At 39.5% G+C, this 18,080-nt stretch overlaps 2 protein-coding genes across 10 annotated transcripts; both read right to left on the bottom strand.

Annotated features, from left to right (window-relative positions):
* Window positions 1–88: 88 nt before the first annotated feature.
* nrgnb (neurogranin (protein kinase C substrate, RC3) b) lies at window positions 89–14,785 on the bottom strand. Of its 7 annotated transcripts, none has more exons than XM_085130513.1 (10): window positions 14,472–14,785; window positions 14,176–14,258; window positions 13,064–13,222; window positions 11,081–11,245; window positions 10,481–10,642; window positions 9,279–9,443; window positions 8,742–8,785; window positions 6,386–8,027; window positions 2,694–2,849; window positions 89–1,087 (listed from the first exon to the last, which is right to left on the bottom strand). In XM_085130513.1, the coding sequence occupies exons 1-10, from the start codon at window positions 14,623–14,625 to the stop codon at window positions 1,064–1,066; spliced, it is 2,754 nt and encodes a 917-aa protein (XP_084986639.1). In that variant the 5' UTR covers window positions 14,626–14,785; the 3' UTR covers window positions 89–1,063. The 7 variants fall into 7 exon arrangements, with proteins under 7 accessions (XP_084986639.1, XP_084986640.1, XP_084986637.1 ...); XM_085130514.1 differs by having other exon boundaries at window positions 10,481–10,645; window positions 11,081–11,242; XM_085130511.1 differs by having other exon boundaries at window positions 10,481–10,645; window positions 14,472–14,784.
* On the bottom strand, window positions 14,655–18,074 carry LOC146503963 (uncharacterized). 3 transcript variants are annotated; one of them, XM_085130522.1, is made up of 10 exons: window positions 17,715–18,045; window positions 17,297–17,602; window positions 17,156–17,206; window positions 17,021–17,053; window positions 16,750–16,866; window positions 16,604–16,628; window positions 16,452–16,492; window positions 16,317–16,361; window positions 16,101–16,213; window positions 14,655–15,157 (listed from the first exon to the last, which is right to left on the bottom strand). In XM_085130522.1, the coding sequence occupies exons 1-10, from the start codon at window positions 17,761–17,763 to the stop codon at window positions 15,026–15,028; spliced, it is 912 nt and encodes a 303-aa protein (XP_084986648.1). In that variant the 5' UTR covers window positions 17,764–18,045; the 3' UTR covers window positions 14,655–15,025. The 3 variants fall into 3 exon arrangements, with proteins under 3 accessions (XP_084986648.1, XP_084986647.1, XP_084986646.1); XM_085130521.1 differs by having other exon boundaries at window positions 15,049–16,213; window positions 16,756–16,866; window positions 17,715–18,074; XM_085130520.1 differs by having other exon boundaries at window positions 15,049–16,213; window positions 17,715–18,070.
* Between the last annotated feature and the right edge of the window lie 6 nt (window positions 18,075–18,080).

The raw sequence follows: 18,080 nt of genomic DNA, 5'->3' as shown, positions 1-18,080 counted from the left end.
TAATGTTTACAAAAAACACCAAAAATATCAAGGATTTAATTCACGGACAAAGACTGAGGTGACAGACACTTTAAAACAGACATCTCACTGAATATTTAAGGTGGATTTATTAGTGTAATGCCACGTCTCTACACCGAAGTTCAGCAAGGTACTATTCAGTTTTTTGGTTTGTTTTTTTTAAGCATGAAGCCTCTGCACACAGTGACAAAGGATTTCTACACACCCGATTTAACAGAAGTCAAACAAGTAAATCCCACCAACACAACAACAGAGCATACTGAACCAGTGTGTTATTATTTAAATGTACCAAATGCATCTGGAGAAACAAATAAAGAGGAGTGTAAATTACTGCATGCGTACTGTTCTGGAAGATCAGATTTATAGAAAATGCTCGGAAATGTGGAAAGAGCAATTTCACTAACCATGTGACCAAAAGGATAAACAAATAGAACATACATAGCTACTTTTCTTTTGATGTTTTAATCAGTCTTGTAAGCAAGTCAAATAGGTCAATAACTGTCAAGATACAAGCACATCAGGAAACAATGCAAAATAAGAAGTCTTTTTAAGCCACTAATCACCCAACGTGATGCGTACGGAGTTTACACACAGAGCATATGAAGTGATCCATCCAAAAAAAGAAAGAAAGAAAGGGAAAAAAAGCTCTGTTTAGCATTTAGAGGACATTCATTTTCACTTTCACAGATCATCGTCTAAAAACTAGCACACTACCAGAAGTTTCACAAGTACATGCAGTGAGTTGCAAATTCTGGGTCAAAGACATCCGTACTGATGAGGCTGCTGAAGAAGCAGAGAAGGAGTGTTAAAGTTCACAAAAAAAAAAAAGAGAAGGAAAAAAAGATTCACATAACACACCCTCAAAACTGTTCATTTTCTACTGCTAATTTGTGTTGAAAAAAGACTCCTGGGGTAAAAAGGTCTGCCTGAAAGCCAGCTTAGCCAGCGTATGCCGGCTGTCTCTCACTACCTTGCTTTGCCTCTTTCTCTTCATCCAGGTCGGGACAGGGGTGTCACTGCTCTGGCACAGATGTGTCGTCTCTCTCTACTGCCCCCGATCTTCCTGTCTCTAAAAACAGAAATAGGCATGGCAGTTATGCACCGTATAGGACTTGAAGGAAACTTTAAACTGAGTTTCTATTTAAGGGCGGTTCATTTCCAAGAAATATGACTCTTACGATGAATATATATTACAAATATGATTAAAATATATGTTTAATTTTAAAGATGCAACGCTTAGAACTTGATTCCTTATCATGGCCAACAAAACTGACGAGCACTTCAGCTGTAAAAAAGGGGGTCTGCCCCTGTGGGAGGTGCTTGTGATGCTTGGTTCCAGTACGACAGGCCCATTAATTCTGCTTGGCCCCTTAAAGCATATAGTGTACCTAATGCACCTGAAGCTATAAATACTTCTCCTACATAAGGATACAAGGCAGCCAGCAACTGGGTTAGGAAGAATCACTGACGTAGAACGTAGACGCCTTGTGTCAACCTCATCCCCAAAGAAAAGGCTCTTTTGTCTCACAGGGGGAAAAAAGTGGCATTTTGAGAGCTAGGATTCAAAAGTTTAATATCTTCAAAAAGTTTCCAGTGGTCCAGATTTAAAAAGACAAACTATAATTTGAAGGAAAGCAGATGTGCAGATTCGGGAGTTTAACTTTTACTGTTTTTATCTTTGATCTTGGTTTGCAGAAGCAGAAAATCCATCTAAATGCAGCGTGTGCTCGAGCTGAAACAGAAGTCTTCACACTTCTCCACAGTTGCTTACAAAAAAAAACAAAGCATCTGTTGTGACAATGTAGCTTGACATTTTTGAAACTAAACTGAACTCGGATTAAAGTCTTTTATCACTGGCGCTTTCACAGTAAATCTGGAAAGAGATTCATGTAGCAGAAAAAATAATTCAAACAGTCAATCATCTGTTGCTAAATGAGCCAGACATGTATTTCATTAATCACACTTGGTTTGAGCCTCAAAGGGCTCTAATAGTTATATTTAATTATGTATACAATTTAAATGGATTCTTTTCCTGCTGTGTAAATGGGGAAAAATGGCTTGTGTTCCTGCATTATGCAGCATTTGGAACATCCCTAAAACATCAAACTGTGCTAAATTATTTAACAGTAAGCCTAAAATTTGCTTGCTTATCATTTGGAGAATATTAAATTGCTTTAACTGCAAGACTCAAGAGACCGTTTACTAAAATGGCACTTTATTGTCATTGTTATGTTACAAGGTTTTATTCCCCTTGGATAATATTGAATATTTCCAAGATTATACCTTCTAAAAAAAGAGGACGACAAAGTTTTGAATTAAAGAAAAAAAATCCATTAAAAAACTGGATTAGATCCGGCTTCATCCCTTCATCATGCCGTTTTGCCGTTGAACAAGCTATGCAATTCACAGCAAAAATGTAAAATTTAGTAATTTCGATTACAAATTAGGCTATAACATAATCAGGTCATTTACAGCAGCGTGTGGTGTGACAAGCTTGACACGAATCTGCAAAGTGACAAAGAAAAAGTTGTTTTTCCGAGTACAGTAATTTTTTTCCTCATAAATTTACCTGTTCTCTTACCTTATTTCACTCCTTTTGGGGCTGGCTATCTTTAAAGTCTTATCCCTAGATTCTACACCACTGACCTGTTGAACACATCCCCAGTGATGCTCACCTCCTCCCCTTCTGTTTTGTCCTCTGGCTTCAGCTTCTTGCGAGTCATGTGGCCACGAAAGCCAGCCTGAATCTTAGCAGCAGCCCTGTTGGCTTCAGGATCATCCAGGGGGATGTCCATTATGTCCTCCTCCTCCTGGGGCCGGCTGCACTCCTCCTGTGTAGAGGACCACAAAGTATGAGTTTATGACGGTAGAAGAACAGATTTCATGTTTTTCTTCATGAAACACTGGTGGGATAATCTCATGTTCATAACAGATTGCAGGACCATATTTTGTAAAGTTAACCATATAGGTTGCACTTTTTTGACAGCAAGCAACTTGTTACACAACTTCACTGGGGCTCTTAGGAGGTCAATGGCCCGCTTTTTCCTCACTCTTTCCCCTCTTCTCACATGCAGCATATAATACTGCTGATTTCATCATTTAGCCTGGAAAAGCCATTATCTCTCATATCACAAAACATAAAGCAATGCACAAAATTGATGAAAAAGACTGCATTGTAGTTTAATGTTTGTGGATAACTGTAGTTCCATCAAGCAAAGCTTAAGTGAAGTTAGAAGTCACCTTTCAAAGAAAAGATAAACTTGTAATTCTGCCGCATTCAGCGTAAAAAAAAAAGAAAAAAAAAGGATGACCCAGCGAAAGCGTCGCAGTCACAGCAGCCTCTCGTTCAGACACTCAAAAGTACAGAATCCACTGTCCCAAAGGAAACATAGGGTGGGTGGAAATTCTGGCTTGTCACAAACTGTCAGTGGAAGAGTGCCAAAGCTGTCGACGAGTTATGTAAACACCAATTCAAATCGTGTGGCAAACGCATATCAGCTACACCCCGTGCTTTGCTTATGGTAACAGACTGACATTTCACACAAAGGCAGCCCACAGAATGATCCCACTGTCATCCCACTACCTCAGTGAAGCAGTGCATCATGTCTCCAGTGAAACCCCTCCAGTGTAGGAGTGTGACCACCCACCTGTTCAGCCAGCATTCATTAGCCTCTCTGTCTGACTGCTCAGTGAGCAGCCCGAATCCAGATCTTTCACAGCAGCAGAGGTGCAGGGTTGCTGCTGCACTGGATTTTTCTGGCAACACACCTTCTCAGTCTTACTGTTATTGAGTTCCTCGAGGGCTCTTTGATTTATTCTGACTCAGATTGATTTGAAATATTCTGGTGAAAATTCTCTTTTAATGTGATGAAAATAGCTCGAAATGTTTTATAGCAAGCCTTTATGTGGAAAAAAAAATCATTATTTGAGGACCATGAAACCACAGTGGCTACCATATACTGCACTCAAGGCAAAAAGAAAAACACACACAGCGGTGTGCATCCGAGGACAACCACACACAGCATTTGGCAACTAACAAACTATAACTGTACATGCATCCACCTGTAAAACTGATCAGTGCCTAAAAATAGATCGAAAAATATTTTTGGAAAAAGTTCATCTGAAGCTCTTACTTACGTTATGACAGTCCATTTCTTACTCTCAGAGATGATTTCAGTCTTCAGGTGAGATGACCTGCTATGACTTCTGTGCCCGAATTTCTATGTGGACCAAGCAAAAGCTCTCTTTAAACGAGTCTCCGGTATAATACAGATGTCTCACTGGCTCTTACTAACAATCCCTGTATGTTCAGTAACACCCGCTCACGCACAGAGTGAGAGAGAGAGAGACATACAGTGAGAGGGAGAGAGAGGGAGAGCGGCAGCAAGGGAGCGATTGAGAGAGGAAGAGGAAGGAGGGAGGGAAAGAGAGACCTCCTACAAACATAACAGCATGTGTTCATCTTTTCAGTCTCATTAGGGTTTCTGACCTACTGTGTTCATTTTACAGTTACAAACATGTAACAGAGCTTAACATTCACTAAGAACAACCTGATGACTGAAGTAAATGACACAGGCTGAACTGTGCTGTATTTCTCTCTCAGCAATTTATAGCTTGACAGTTTTTCCCACAACTTAATTCATCCTGGATGTAAACTAGGAAAGACTACCAGATGCACCGAGCACCATTAAAATTCACACAAGTTGCAGTGTTACAATAACAAACTCCCCAAATAAAAACAAGTGACAAACTTGGAATTACTATGTAAACCAGATGGCCATAAAACAATAATTGCTGACTTTGAAAATTCTACAAATAGTGTGAAAATAAAACTGTGTAAGCATCTTGGGCTATTTTACACTAGGAGGTGTTATAAATTTATTAGAGGCAGAGTGAGCTAACAGCCCTCTCCATCCCTCTGATCCCAGCTGGTATGGCCGCCCACACTCCTCTGCCAGCCTCAGAGACAAGACGGAGAGAGAGGGAGAAACTGAAAACATCCATTTATCTGAGTTATATCTTTGACATTAACTCACTCCTGCTGGTTTGCTTGCCATTCACATTCAGACAATATGCTAAGTTATGCAAACGCCTAATTTCATTGGGCTGACCTGCTTTATCGATCAGCTAACTTTCTCAAACTGGGTATTTATATTTATATTCACTGGAATGAATTAAGAAATCGATCCTGCTTTCATGAGTGCATCTAACACAGTATTGAGATGATTAATGCATAGGAATTTCGTTGTGGGCAGTTGTAAATAGACAGTTAAAAGCATAACAGTCCGACATTACAGGGGAGAGCTGCTAGGTTACTGCTTGAGCAGCTGGGATTTACATTTATACACTCCACAGTTTTGCTGTGTTTCAGCTAAAGTCAAATCCATTGCTAGGTAGAAAAATACAGAAACTGATGTTTAATCACTTGGTTAAAACTGTTATTAAAGGTAGATTACTGATACAGAGGGTGCCTAGCAACTATCAGCATCACCATCTCCTATTAATTCCATGACGACATGAAGAGAGCAGGATGGTGAGGGGTTACCATAGTAACATCGTCAGTACCCCTTCCTACACTCCTACTTTGTGTGTGTGTGTGTGCGCGCGCGTGTTTGGAGTCCTGTTGGTCCAGACAAATCAGACGGGGCTAACTGTGACAGCAATACAAAACATTACAGGCTTAATTCACAAGACAAATTGTTTAGTTGGTCTTTTATGATGACAGATTAGAGAATCAAGCTTCAATCTGTGGAGGCAGTGGAGGCTCCCAGGAGGAGAGTTGATCTGGCACTGACTGAGCCGGGGTGCCACAGTTTTTATGAGCATGCGGCAGGAGTGAAGGCCTCCGATGGCCTCTTCCGCATGCCCAAATGTGAAAAAAAGACTGATTGCGCTTAACTTTGAACGTGAAATTCCTGTAGATTTCAGCTGAGATAATGACATTCAAAGTATAAGTGCAAACTACCATAAGTCATCCAGAAAAGGAACTATTTCGAAGGTATTTTCAATCACCCACCCCCAGATCCACCGAGGGAGAAGAAAATGAAGGCCTCTGTTGATCAGGCTTGTCCTTACAGAGGTTATTTATATAGGCTACCTGAGACAGAAATGGAAACAGAACAAACTGTAGCCTAGCTAAAGCCATCTCTGTGTCAAACATTCATCCTCAGCTGGCTAACAGAAAGTGGAGGGCATGAAGTTAGCTGCTAGGGCGTGTGTTAAACTCAGTTTATTGCTAATTTTTTAATAGGGTCATGTCTTTACTGTGTACAATTATTAATTAATACCTTTAAGATGCAAAGTAGCTTTCACATTTTAACGATAAAGGGAGGAGTGAACACCCAGTGTTAAAAAGAATCAAGATTACCTTGTCAGTACTCTCTTGCACTGTGGTGTCCTCAGGTAGCTTCTCTTCTCCTTGGTGGACATCAGCAGCCCAATCTGCACTGTGAGGGAGCGTGATGTTCTCCTCCTCATGCATCATGGCACTTTTCTCTTGTATTTCAGAGTCAGTCATCCCCTCTCCAAGTTCCTCTCCTTCCTTTGATGTGACCTCTTTTTCCTCCACTGTGTCCTCTGGCTGCGACCATACAAGTGTTATCCGACTCTCCTCGTTCTCCTCCGGTGGATGTTGCGCGCTCTCCTCAAAGACTTCTCTCTCTGCCCCCATTCTAGCCATTGATGTATTTGACTGGGTTGCTTGTGATGAATTATTTTCCGCCCCACCATCATTCATTTCCCAATCCCTTGTCTTGCTGTAAACCTTCTTGTGAGTTTCTTCGAAATCTCCTCCAACCACATCTGTCATGTGGCCTTCTTTGAAATCAGGGTCATCTGAGCCTGTCTCTTTTTCTGAATCTTCACTCTTGAGAAATATGGCCTCACTTAGCTGCTCATTATTTTCAATTGTAGGATTGGTTTTATACTCTTGGTTCTCTTTTTCTGCCTCTGTGCTATGCTGATTTAATGAGCTGGTGTCTTCACCTTTTCCCTTTTCATCATCATCATCACTTAAATTGAGGTCATCTGTCCATTTGGCCTTGTTAACTCCCTTTTCAGCTTCATGTTTATGGCTGTCTTGTGTATCAGCAACACAGTGGCCAGTTGGAATTGCAGTAAGATCCTCTGACTCTTCCTTCTCTCGCATTTCTAATACGTCCATCTGTAAGGCATCTATTGAACTCTGTTCCTCTGGCTGTTTCCCCGCAGCCTCACTAATCTGCTGAGCTTCTGGAACATCTTCAAAGCTGATTTCAACCAAAGAATCCTCCTTTGGAATAACATTACTATCTAAGCTACCCCTGCTATGAGCTACACTTTCATGAGTCTCCCCAGAATAAGCTTCAGTCTCTGTTCTTTCCTCTTTTCCTTTGTCTGGCTGATCCTCTGCTTGTTCTCGGTTGTTCTCAATGATTTCAGCTTGAGCCACTGACGATTTTACAAGAATGTCCTCCGGCTGGTGTTTCAGATTTTCTTCACTAACACGTGTAACATTCTCAGCAGTTGCTCCTTTCATTGTTCCCTCTGTTCCTTCAAGCTCTGCAGCGCACACATCCACATCAGCTAGGCCAGAATACTGAATGACTTCCACTGGCTCTACAACTTCAGTATTTTCCTCTTCTCCTGAATCGACAAGCTCCTCGTGTGCAACTGCTGGTCCTCGTTTGTTAACTTCCTCATCTTCTGATGCTCTTAACTCCAGAGCACACACATCCACATTTGACAGCCCTCTGAATGATGACAAGTCAGTGGGCTCTAACTCAGAGTGAGGTATATTTTGGTCTGGAACAGTTTCATTAGCCGCCCTGTCAACTTGATCAAATACAGTTACTGCTGGATCGCTTTGCTTGTCTGTGCCACTCGGTTCCTCTGACTGTGCAGCTGCAGTTCGGAACCTGTAGACTGACTCTTCATTGTCTGTGTTTTCAGTCTTTTCTGAGACATAAGGGTGCGAGATTTCATCTGAACAACTTGATTTGTCTTCAATTCGGGACTCAAATGATTTTTCTCTAAAAATTAAAAATAGAACTTATGTAATTAAATGAGATAATAGAGCAAAACGAAGCTTTTCAAAAGAGAACATGTAATGATGCCTCTGTAAAACTCATGTGGAAATTATGCTTATCCTGCAGCTGGTGGTCTTTTTTTGATGAGTTCTTCCCTTTCTCCTCAACCTTGGCACTGCAAATCTAACAGTGATTCCATTACTAAGCTGACGAAGCTGAAGTTTCTGGTATTCTAGGCTTTTGTTCTACAATGTATTTTCCTTTTTCTTGATAACATCCCCTGAAAATGCCAAATTTCTATAGGATGTGTGGCTATTAAATAAAGAGAATGAACTAAATGTAAGCTTAATACTGCATTAGCAACATCAATTAATTGCAAACCTTCTTACACTACAGCATTCATTTTAAAATACTGATTATTTCTGGTTTTAAAAACGTTCAGCTTCCATGAGACTATTATAGTGCATGTCAAAAAAATATCAGTTTAATTGCGAGGATAACTGCAGTCACGTGACTTTTCATTTCTAGTTTTCCACAGCGACACAAAACCACAACTGTGCCTACAAAAAAAACCCCTTAAACCAAATGACTCCAGAAGCACTTCAGCAGCAAAAAAACGATGCTGTATTTCATCATCACTCTTCTCTGTCCTTTCCCTCTCGTTCCTCCTCTCCCTTTCCCCTCGCGCCTCCTGACTGCACATCACACGAGACTCACTTGGAAACGGTCACCTCTGTTGCTGTTTCTTTTGAAGTGTTAGTCTGAAAAACAAACAAACAGACACAAAGAAAAGTCTGCAACAGTGAACTGAAAGTAGCTGCTGAACAGAAACAATCTGCTTTGATTTGCAAATGATTTAAACTCTATAATTAGTTGGAAGAAAGACATCACGTCGAGTGCTGAAATTGAGAATTGTTAATAGCTTCTGAAAAATGCCGTGCTGATTTGTATATTGATTGGCAGCCATGTGTTTTTTTTAATTTAAGAAAGGGACAATAAATCACCTAAAATGTAACCCTTAAACATCACCCCAAAGCCTTTCAATTCAAATCTATTACTTTAATCTCAGAACGTTTTTTTCCAAAAAGAATAAAACTGGTTTATGCTTAAATAGCCATTTTCTCCATCCCTAAGTATAGTTGCACCTGATGGGATTAGCCCTCTTTAACTGTCTTATATCTCTTATCCTAAAGTTCTACAACACTGACCTGAGTCCCCTCGGCTGCTGTTAAACACATTTCCTGTGTTGCTCACCTTTTCCTCTTCTATTTTGCCCTCTGGTTTCAGCTTCTTACGATCCATGTGGCCACGAAAGCCAGCCTGAATTTTGGCAGCAGCCCTGTTGGCCTCAGGGTCATCCAGGGGGATGTCCATGATGTCCACAATGTCCTCCTCTTTCTGGAGCTGGATGCCCTCCTCCTGTGTAGAGCCACCAAGTATGAATTTATGATAGTAGAGGAGCAGATTTCATGCTCATATGGGAACGAGTTTCTTCATGAAACACTGGAGGAAGAATCTCATGCTTAACAGATTGCAGCACCATATTTTGTGAAGTTAACCATATAGCTGCACATTCGTTTTGCTTTTTTTGACAGCAGACAAATTGTGGTTATTCTTGTTATTAAGTAACTGCAATGGGGCTCGTTGTCACTTCAAAAGCCAACACCATTTCCACAGGTGTAGAAAATAAAACAGCAGCCATTCAGTCTGCCTTTAGAAACATCTGTGAAAAAGCTCTGATGAAAATGTTTTATCACTAGCAGTTTTAAAGTATATCTGGAAGCAGATATACCAGAAAAAAAGAACTGAAAGATTAAATCACCTGTGGTTAAATTAGTCAGTTACGTCTTTCATTAATCTCACTTAGCCTCAAAAAGGCTCTAAAAGGTGTATTTAATTATGTATACCATTTAGAGGAATTATTTTCCTGGAGTGTAAATGGGGAAAAAAATGGCCTGTGTCCCTGCATTATGGAGTAAATGGAACCACCTTGAAACATCAAACTACGCTAATAATTATTGAAGAGCATGCCAAAAGTTGTTTTCTTATCTTATATAGAATATTGAATTGCTTTAGCCGCAAGACCCAAGAGACTGTTTCCTAAGATGGCACATCATGGCTATTTTTATGTTACAAACTTTCAGCCTCCTTAGATAGTCTTGAATATTTATATGAGGTTTAAAGTCTTGAATTTATGAGAAAAAAGATTGTGTTTTCATCCATAAACCTCATTACTTCATAAAAGCTCAAATGCAAACTGGGAAAACTCAAAAGTGCTCTGTGTAAAATACAACAGTATGAATGTAAGTGGCAGTTTGCTTATAACTTACCTATTTCACTAAGTGTAGTTGTTGTACCTGATAGGATTAGCCCTCTTTAACCGCCTTACATGTCTTATCCCAAAGTTGAAAACCACTGACCTGAGGCCCCCTGGCTGCTATCTCCATTTTGCTTACCTTTTCCTCTTCTATTTTGCCCTCTGGTTTCAGCTTCTTACGATCCATGTGGCCACGAAAGCCAGCCTGAATTTTGGCAGCAGCTCTGTTGGCCTCAGGATCATCCAAGGGGATGTCCATGATGCCCACGATGTCCTCTTCCTCCTGGTGCTGGCTGCACTCCTCCTGTGAAGAGAACCACAAAGTATGATGGTAGAGGAGCAGATTTCATGCTCATATGAGAAAGTTTTGCTGTGTGAAACACTGGTGGGAGAATCTCATGCTTAACAGACCGCAGGACCATATTTTCTAAAGTTAACCATAGATGCTGTACAGTCTTTTTAAAGTCTTGAATTTATGAGAAAAAAAGATTGTGTTTTCATCCATAAACTTCATTACTTCATAAAAGCTCAAATGCAAACTGGGAAAACTCAAAAGTGCTCTGTGTAAAATACAACAGTATGAATGTAAGTGGCAGTTTGCTTATAACTTACCTATTTCACTAAGTGTAGTTGTTGTACCTGATAGGATTAGCCCTCTTTAACCGCCTTACATGTCTTATCCCAAAGTTGAACACCACTGACCTGAGGCCCCCTGGCTGCTATCTTCAATTTTACTTACCTTTTCTTCTTCTATTTTGCCCTCTGGTTTCAGCTTCTTACGATCCATGTGGCCACGAAAGCCAGCCTGAATTTTAGCAGCAGCTCTGTTGGCCTCAGGATCATCCAAGGGGATGTCCATGATGCCCACGATGTCCTCTTCCTTCTGGGGCTGGCTGCACTCCTCCTGTGAAGAGAACCACAAAGTATGATGGTAGAGGAGCAGATTTCATGCTCATATGAGAAAGTTTTGCTGTGTGAAACACTGGTGGGAGAATCTCATGCTTAACAGACCGCAGGACCATATTTTCTAAAGTTAACCATAGATGCTGTACAGTCTTTTTTGGCTCAAGTGAACTGTGCTTACAGAGCTTCTCATCGGCTTTACATAACTGCAATTGGGCTCACTGTCACCTCAAACCAGTGTACTTCTAGTCACAAGCCCAGATTAATGGGGATGGTTGCTGAAAGGGCATCCAGTTTAAAATCTTTGCCAAATCGAAGAAACATCAAGAATGAGATTTCCATACCGGATCAGTTGGGGCTCAGGTTAACAATGACCGCCTCTGGTGCTGTTTGCCAACAGGGTGCCGGTGGAAACTGTGCTACTGTTAGCCAAAAACAAATGAAGAGTAAAGGGGGAAGGCATGTTAGGAGGCAGTGAGAGAGAAGGAAAGCAAAACAGATTACATATGTGTGAATACGAGGAAGACAGGTGTAAGTGAAGCTGCAAGGAGTAGAGGTAGCAAAGGTATATGAGTTTAAGAAGAAAAGAGTGCAGGCAGGGTGGAGTGGGAGGGGATGAGTGTCAGAGATGATTTGTGACAGAAGGAGAGCATAGAAATTAGTATATCAGAAGGTCAACTTAGGTAGAGCAGCTTGGAGACAAAGTTAGAGAGGCAAGGCTTGTTAGAATGGACAGAGGCGAGATGTACTGGACAAAAGAAGTTATATACGGAGCTATCCAACAGGAGGAAAAGAGGAAGACCACAGAGAAGATTTATGGATGTAGTGAAGGAGGACATGCCAGGGGTCTGTGATAAAGGAGGATGCTGACCATAGGGTGAGATGAAAACAGATCCACTGTGGTGAGATCTAACGAGAATAGCCAGAAGAAGAAGAAGAAGAAGAAGAATATACCATTTAAACTGATTTTTTTTCTACTGTGTAAATGGAAAACTGTTTTGTGTTCCCACATTAGTCAGTATTTGGAGCATACCTAAAACATCAAACTATGTTAAATTGCCTAAGACCATGCATAAAATTTGTTTGCTTATCATGTACTGATTATTCAGTTGCTTTAATGGTAGGACTCAAGAGATGTTTTATTAAGATGGCACATTAGTGCAATTAATCCTCGAATAGTCATGAATATTTCCAGAAATGAGAGAAAAATTGTGTTTTTGTCCTTAAACCTCATTATTTCATCAGACAGACCCAAGACTCAAAAAGTGCTCTCGATAAAACACAGCAGCAAGACTGTAAGAAGCAATGGTCATATTGGTCTCTCTATTGCAATGTAGGAGTAGTACTAAAGTTGGATCTTTGCCATCTTGCTGTTGAACAGGCTGCCCAATTCATGGAAATGTCTCTTCAAATTTCCTTACTATGACTGTGCTTAAGTCTGTGGTGCAATGAGCTTGATCCAAGTTTGAAGAATGAGGAAGAAAAAATAATTAGTTTCACTTATAATTTTTTTTTTTTGCTCAGAACATTCCTCCTTTATCTTTTGTAAAACTGAGATTTTCCCTTAAATTTTCCTCTTGCATCAAAGACAATATCAAACTTTTTATTTAGTAAATTATTTTTTTTAAACTCTGAAAATTTTCCCTAAAATGTTGAATTGGTTTATGCTTAAACAACTAACTAATGTTTTCAATTATCTTATTTCACTACATCTAATTGTTGCACCCGATGCGATTAGCTCTCATTAACTGCCTTATATCTCTCATTTTCAAGCTCAGTCCAACTGGCTGCTGTTGAACACACCTCCAATGTTGCTCACCTTATCTCCTTCTTTGACCTCTGGCTTCAGCTTACGATTCATGTGGCCACGAAAGCCAGCCTGAATTTTGGCAGCAGCCCTGTTGGCCTCGGGATCATCCAGGGGGATGCCCATGATGTCCACAATGTCCTCCTTCTTCTGGGACTGGCTGCACTCCTCCTGTTTAGAAGACCAACAAGTACTAGTTTATGATGGTAGAGGAGCAGATTTAATGGTCACATGAGATTTCTTTTCTCTAACAAACCCTGGTGGCAGGATCTCAAGCTTCACAGATTGCGGGACCACATTTTGTAAAAAGTTAACCATATATGCTGCACTGTCTTTGTTTTATTTTGCATTGGAGGACTAGGGTTTTTGCAGCATGAACAACCTGTTTTAAGTCATAGCAAATGGAATCAATCTAATTTAAGTCCAGACTTTGACTAGGTAACACCAAAGCCTTGATTTTGTTTTTCTGAGCCATTTTGAGGTGGACTTTTATTTGTCTTTTACTTGCAGACCTTATTTCTTATCTGTTCTTGTGTTTCTTTAGACCATGGCATGACACCAGGTAGGTTTTTCTCATAATAAATGAAATCTTTTTTTGGAAACATTTAAGTGTGACAAACTAAAAAAATAAATAAAAACGTGAAGGCACTGTATTTACAACAGCAGGCATCTGCAGTATAGGTCAGAGAGCTAAACTGGCCTGTTTGCAGTTAAAACCTGTCATCCAATAAAAACCTCTGGCCCATTGCGAACCACAATATATGACAAAAAAGAACAACAACTGTTGAAATAATATGCTGAGCAACTAAAGGGAACATATGCTTTCAAAACCAGTCTTTGGAACATTAGCCCGCAGTTTTCTTGGTGATTTTTTCTTTTTTAATGTTTTGTCCAGTTAAACATGAGCAGATATTACATTTATATAAAATTCTAATTATGTTTTTAGCCTTTAATATCTGTTGGTACCATTTTCAGGTAAACACAATATTGATTATTCTTTTTTCTTATTGAGTATCTTGTATATCACTGCATTTTGTTTCATGTTACAGTTTACACAGCAGTCCAACTCTTTGGGGAATGAGGTTGCACAAGTATGGTGCGACCATAACCTAAATTTATACAACTACCTCAGGGCTCTTGAACGCATGGTTGTTGTAGAATCTATCTTCCAGTTTAGCAGCCCACTCGGCAGGGTCCATGCCACTCTCTGCAATGACAGAAAAGCCGTACTTTTCAGGTCAATTCAGTTTCATTTACATTATACAAAGTCACAAGGACATGCTAGTAATTTCGAGGTACTTATGGGAAATATGTTAGGCAAACTATTACAAGTATTTAGCGAAGAAAAGAAACATACACAAACCTTTGAACGGGACATACTGTTACTTCATCACGTTAAAAGTTAGAAAGTTATAGTTACCTTCTCTTTCTTTTAGAAGAGCTTCGAAGTAATGCGCGGCATATTTGGGGATGTCTTCAGGCTGGTCTCGTAGGACTTCACGGGTCAGTCCCTCTAGTATGGTACCAAATCCACGCGGGACCCGCAGGTGAGTGTTTGAGAAAGGCACTGCCATTTTTTAAGAGGGCACTAACGTCTGTGACAACTAGCTCTAACCGACTCTCATTAACTGACTTCAGAATACCAGAAACCTTAATAAAAGAAATTATGAATTAGTCACAGTGGATACCTAAAAACTGGCAGCAACCCCAAACCAACTGTTCACCCCGGAGTGTTTTGTTGATAGTTGTTTCTAAGCAACGATTAGCGCTACTACGGCCATCAGGAAGGGTCAAATGACATGCAAGTCAAGAAATGACAGCTTTATTGAATATAAAGGCTCAATACAGATACACCACGCGAACAATAGAATAAAAAAGGCATAAATGGAAAACAAATACATCCTTCAAAACCATATATACATAAAAAACATATCTCTATTTTTTCTTCACATTCCTCTGCAGCAGCAGTCGAAGTCAGGCGTAGGTGATCACTGCGTACTCAGAGTTGGTGCTCATCTTGCGGCTGACCTCTCTGACCTGGGGAACATGCAGTCTGTCAGCTGAACGAGAGGCCTGCAGGTGACACCTCGGTTTATCTCCCCACCGCTGGAGGGGAAGAAGGGAAAAAAAAGACCCCTAATGTGTTTGTGCTATAAACAGAGTTTTTATACTTTAGCACTTTTTACTAGCTTTTATTTATTTGTTTATTTATTTATTGGTTTTAGTTCAGTTTTAGACTTTTTTAAATATACGTCTATGTGGGCAAGATTAATGGAAATCAGCACAGGTATTATAATAAAAACACAGAATGTTTTGAAAAAACTTGACTCAGTCTTGTAGACATTCAAAGTCTTAGTAATCAAAACCTCATCAGATAAGCTGTGATAACATTTTTTTTTTTTACCAAACTAACAAATACTAAAACTTCATCTATTTTTTATTTTATTTTAGCTATTTAGTTTTTCAAGTTTGTGTTTTTATTTGAGTTAATTAAAGTTTGTTTGTTTGTTTTCCCATCCACTTTTAGTTTTTAGTTAACATTAAGTTAGATAAAATAACTCTGGTAATAGAAATACTGGTTGTAGGCTTTTCTGTTTTTTTTTCTCCTCTAAATTATCAAAGCACATCTATACAAGGTAACCACTTAAAAGAAGGTAACCACTGTTACATGTGTGCAAAGCAAAATTGTGTGTGTGCAAAGCAAAATTGTGTGTGTGCAAAGCAAAATTGCATGTGGCATGTGTGCAAAGCAAAATTGCTTTGCACACATTAAAATATACTTTTTGCTTATAGCTTTATTTATAGCATTCCTCACATATGAAATGAGTAAAACAAACTTTTTGAACAAGTAAGATGAACACATGAACTTTTCTGATATAAAATGAATCTCATTGCTTATATATTCTGCAATTAGCAATTCAGAATCATGCACAGGTATGTGAGCTGCAGCACACTGCAAATAGCTGGTAATAGAGCATGGGAAATAATGTTTCGAATCTGATCTCAGTGAAACACAAGTAACAAACATGTTTACTATTTTGTCTCTCACCTCATTTTGATCTCCGGCTATCAGGTAGCCGACCTGAGTGAGTTCTGGTGTGCTGACACCACGGACGGTGATCATAATGTCAGCATAAGGAACTTCAGTATCACTCTCATTATCTGGGTCAGAGAAAGCATTTGTTTCATTAGATATTGTCTTTGTTTCTATAGGGTAGATGATGATAAGGTGTCATTCAAATGAAAAGTGTTGAGATTGTCTTACCTGGTGGAGGAATCCTCAAAGTCACCCTTTCACTTTGTGTTGACCCTGAGAAATAGGACAGGTATGAATAATAGAAGGAACAAAAACTGAAGCTCGTATTTGTCGCTTTTACATTTGATATTTAAAACTGTTTACCTTTTATCTGTAGCTGGGCTACATTTGGTGATTGTGGTGAGCTGAAAAGGAAAACATATAGCAAAAGGCCCAATAAAGAATATTGCAAGTCTAACATTTAAAGGTAATTGAACTTAGATTTAAATAAAGAGAAGTTCTGAAATTGTACTCACTCCAATTTGGACACAACAGGCTCCTCTGGAATATGAGATATTATCAATATAATGTTAAATAGTTATACGGACACAGTTGTGTATATTTTATCATTCAGAACTTTTTAAAGCTGGTGTATGTTCACAGTGTAGTATCTTGTGATCACCTTTACCGTTCCAGTTCTGTCTGTTCCGATTAAAACACAGGTATACAGCCAATGCTGCAAGAACCAGGGCTACAGCTACGGAAACTGTTGCCAAAACCTTAATCCCAGTAAATTCTCCTGTTAACATGGAAACAACAGTATTAACTTAGACTGAACTGGATCGAAAGGCAAACATTTACTTCTCCCTTCTCCATACAGATGTTAATAAGTATTAACAATGATTCTCTTTAAAAGTTTTCATAATATCCACTGTTTCCGAGTCCCATCTCACCTCCAGGTGAATTTGGCTTGGCAGGAAAAGATGCTGAAGAATGAAGAATGCAATATATTAAATGAAAGTCATGCTCAAAAATGTTCAGCTACAGCTATGAAAATTTTTGCATCTCTTCAAATCACAGCTTCTTACCATTTTTGTTGTGATTTTTTGGAGCATCTGTGCTTGGAAGACTTCTCTGAGCTGAAAAAAGGAAAAATTAAAGTGAAATCCAATTTGCTTACCTCTTTACTGAGCAGCTGCACATATTTGCATAAACTAAAGTTTATCAACCTCGAAGCTGAAGCAAAAAGAGACGCTCTGTTTTTTGTTGAAGCTGAGGATCCTCTTTATCTACTGTGTAGCAAGTGTAGTTGTTTTTCAGATGTCCCGCGGACACATTGGTGAGACAAAGAAACACTGTGCAAAAGCTGCCTTCTCTAAACATCATGTGGCAGCCAAAGATGTCGAGCGCTTTACTCCAGTAGCCTTGAACGAATCCACTGGAGCAATTGTAAGTGCAATTTAATGTAACGGAGTCCCCCAACTCCACAGTCACTAAATCAATGGGTGTCTTCGTGTAAATACAGTTTACACAATCTGTGAAGAAAGGTAATAAAAATTGTTACCTCAAATAGCGTGCATTTGTCTAAATAAATGTGTTTGAAATATCTAAAGCCCAGGGCAATAACAAACATCATAGAAACTTTACCTCGTGTCATCCAAAAATAGAGTAAAGTGAGATAGATTGAGCTGTTCATTGCTGTTCTCTGTTTTTCTAATTTTCTCCTGCCTCAAAAGATGAAACTGGATCTGTTGTGCTCCTGTAGGCTGGTGATGCATGCACCTGCACAAACACACTTAAGTACCCACACACATGTTCCAACGCTTGAGTGAGGGTACAGGAAGTGGTAACCCAAAGATTACGTTGCTGTTTAAAAATATTCATAACTTTCCATTTATTGCACCTGACATCCTGCAAAGTGCAGGCGCAAAAATGTCTGCAGATCCACTAGTCCTCACTGCACCCACAGAGGCTGCATTTGAATTTCCTTTTACACTGTAATTAAATAATTTA

Source organism: Neolamprologus multifasciatus, chromosome 14 (assembly GCF_963576455.1).
Source record: "Neolamprologus multifasciatus chromosome 14, fNeoMul1.2, whole genome shotgun sequence".
Lineage (NCBI taxonomy): Eukaryota > Metazoa > Chordata > Actinopteri > Cichliformes > Cichlidae > Neolamprologus > Neolamprologus multifasciatus.
The sequence above is the reverse complement of the archived record's forward strand: the minus strand, read 5'-3'. Positions and strand labels throughout refer to the sequence as shown.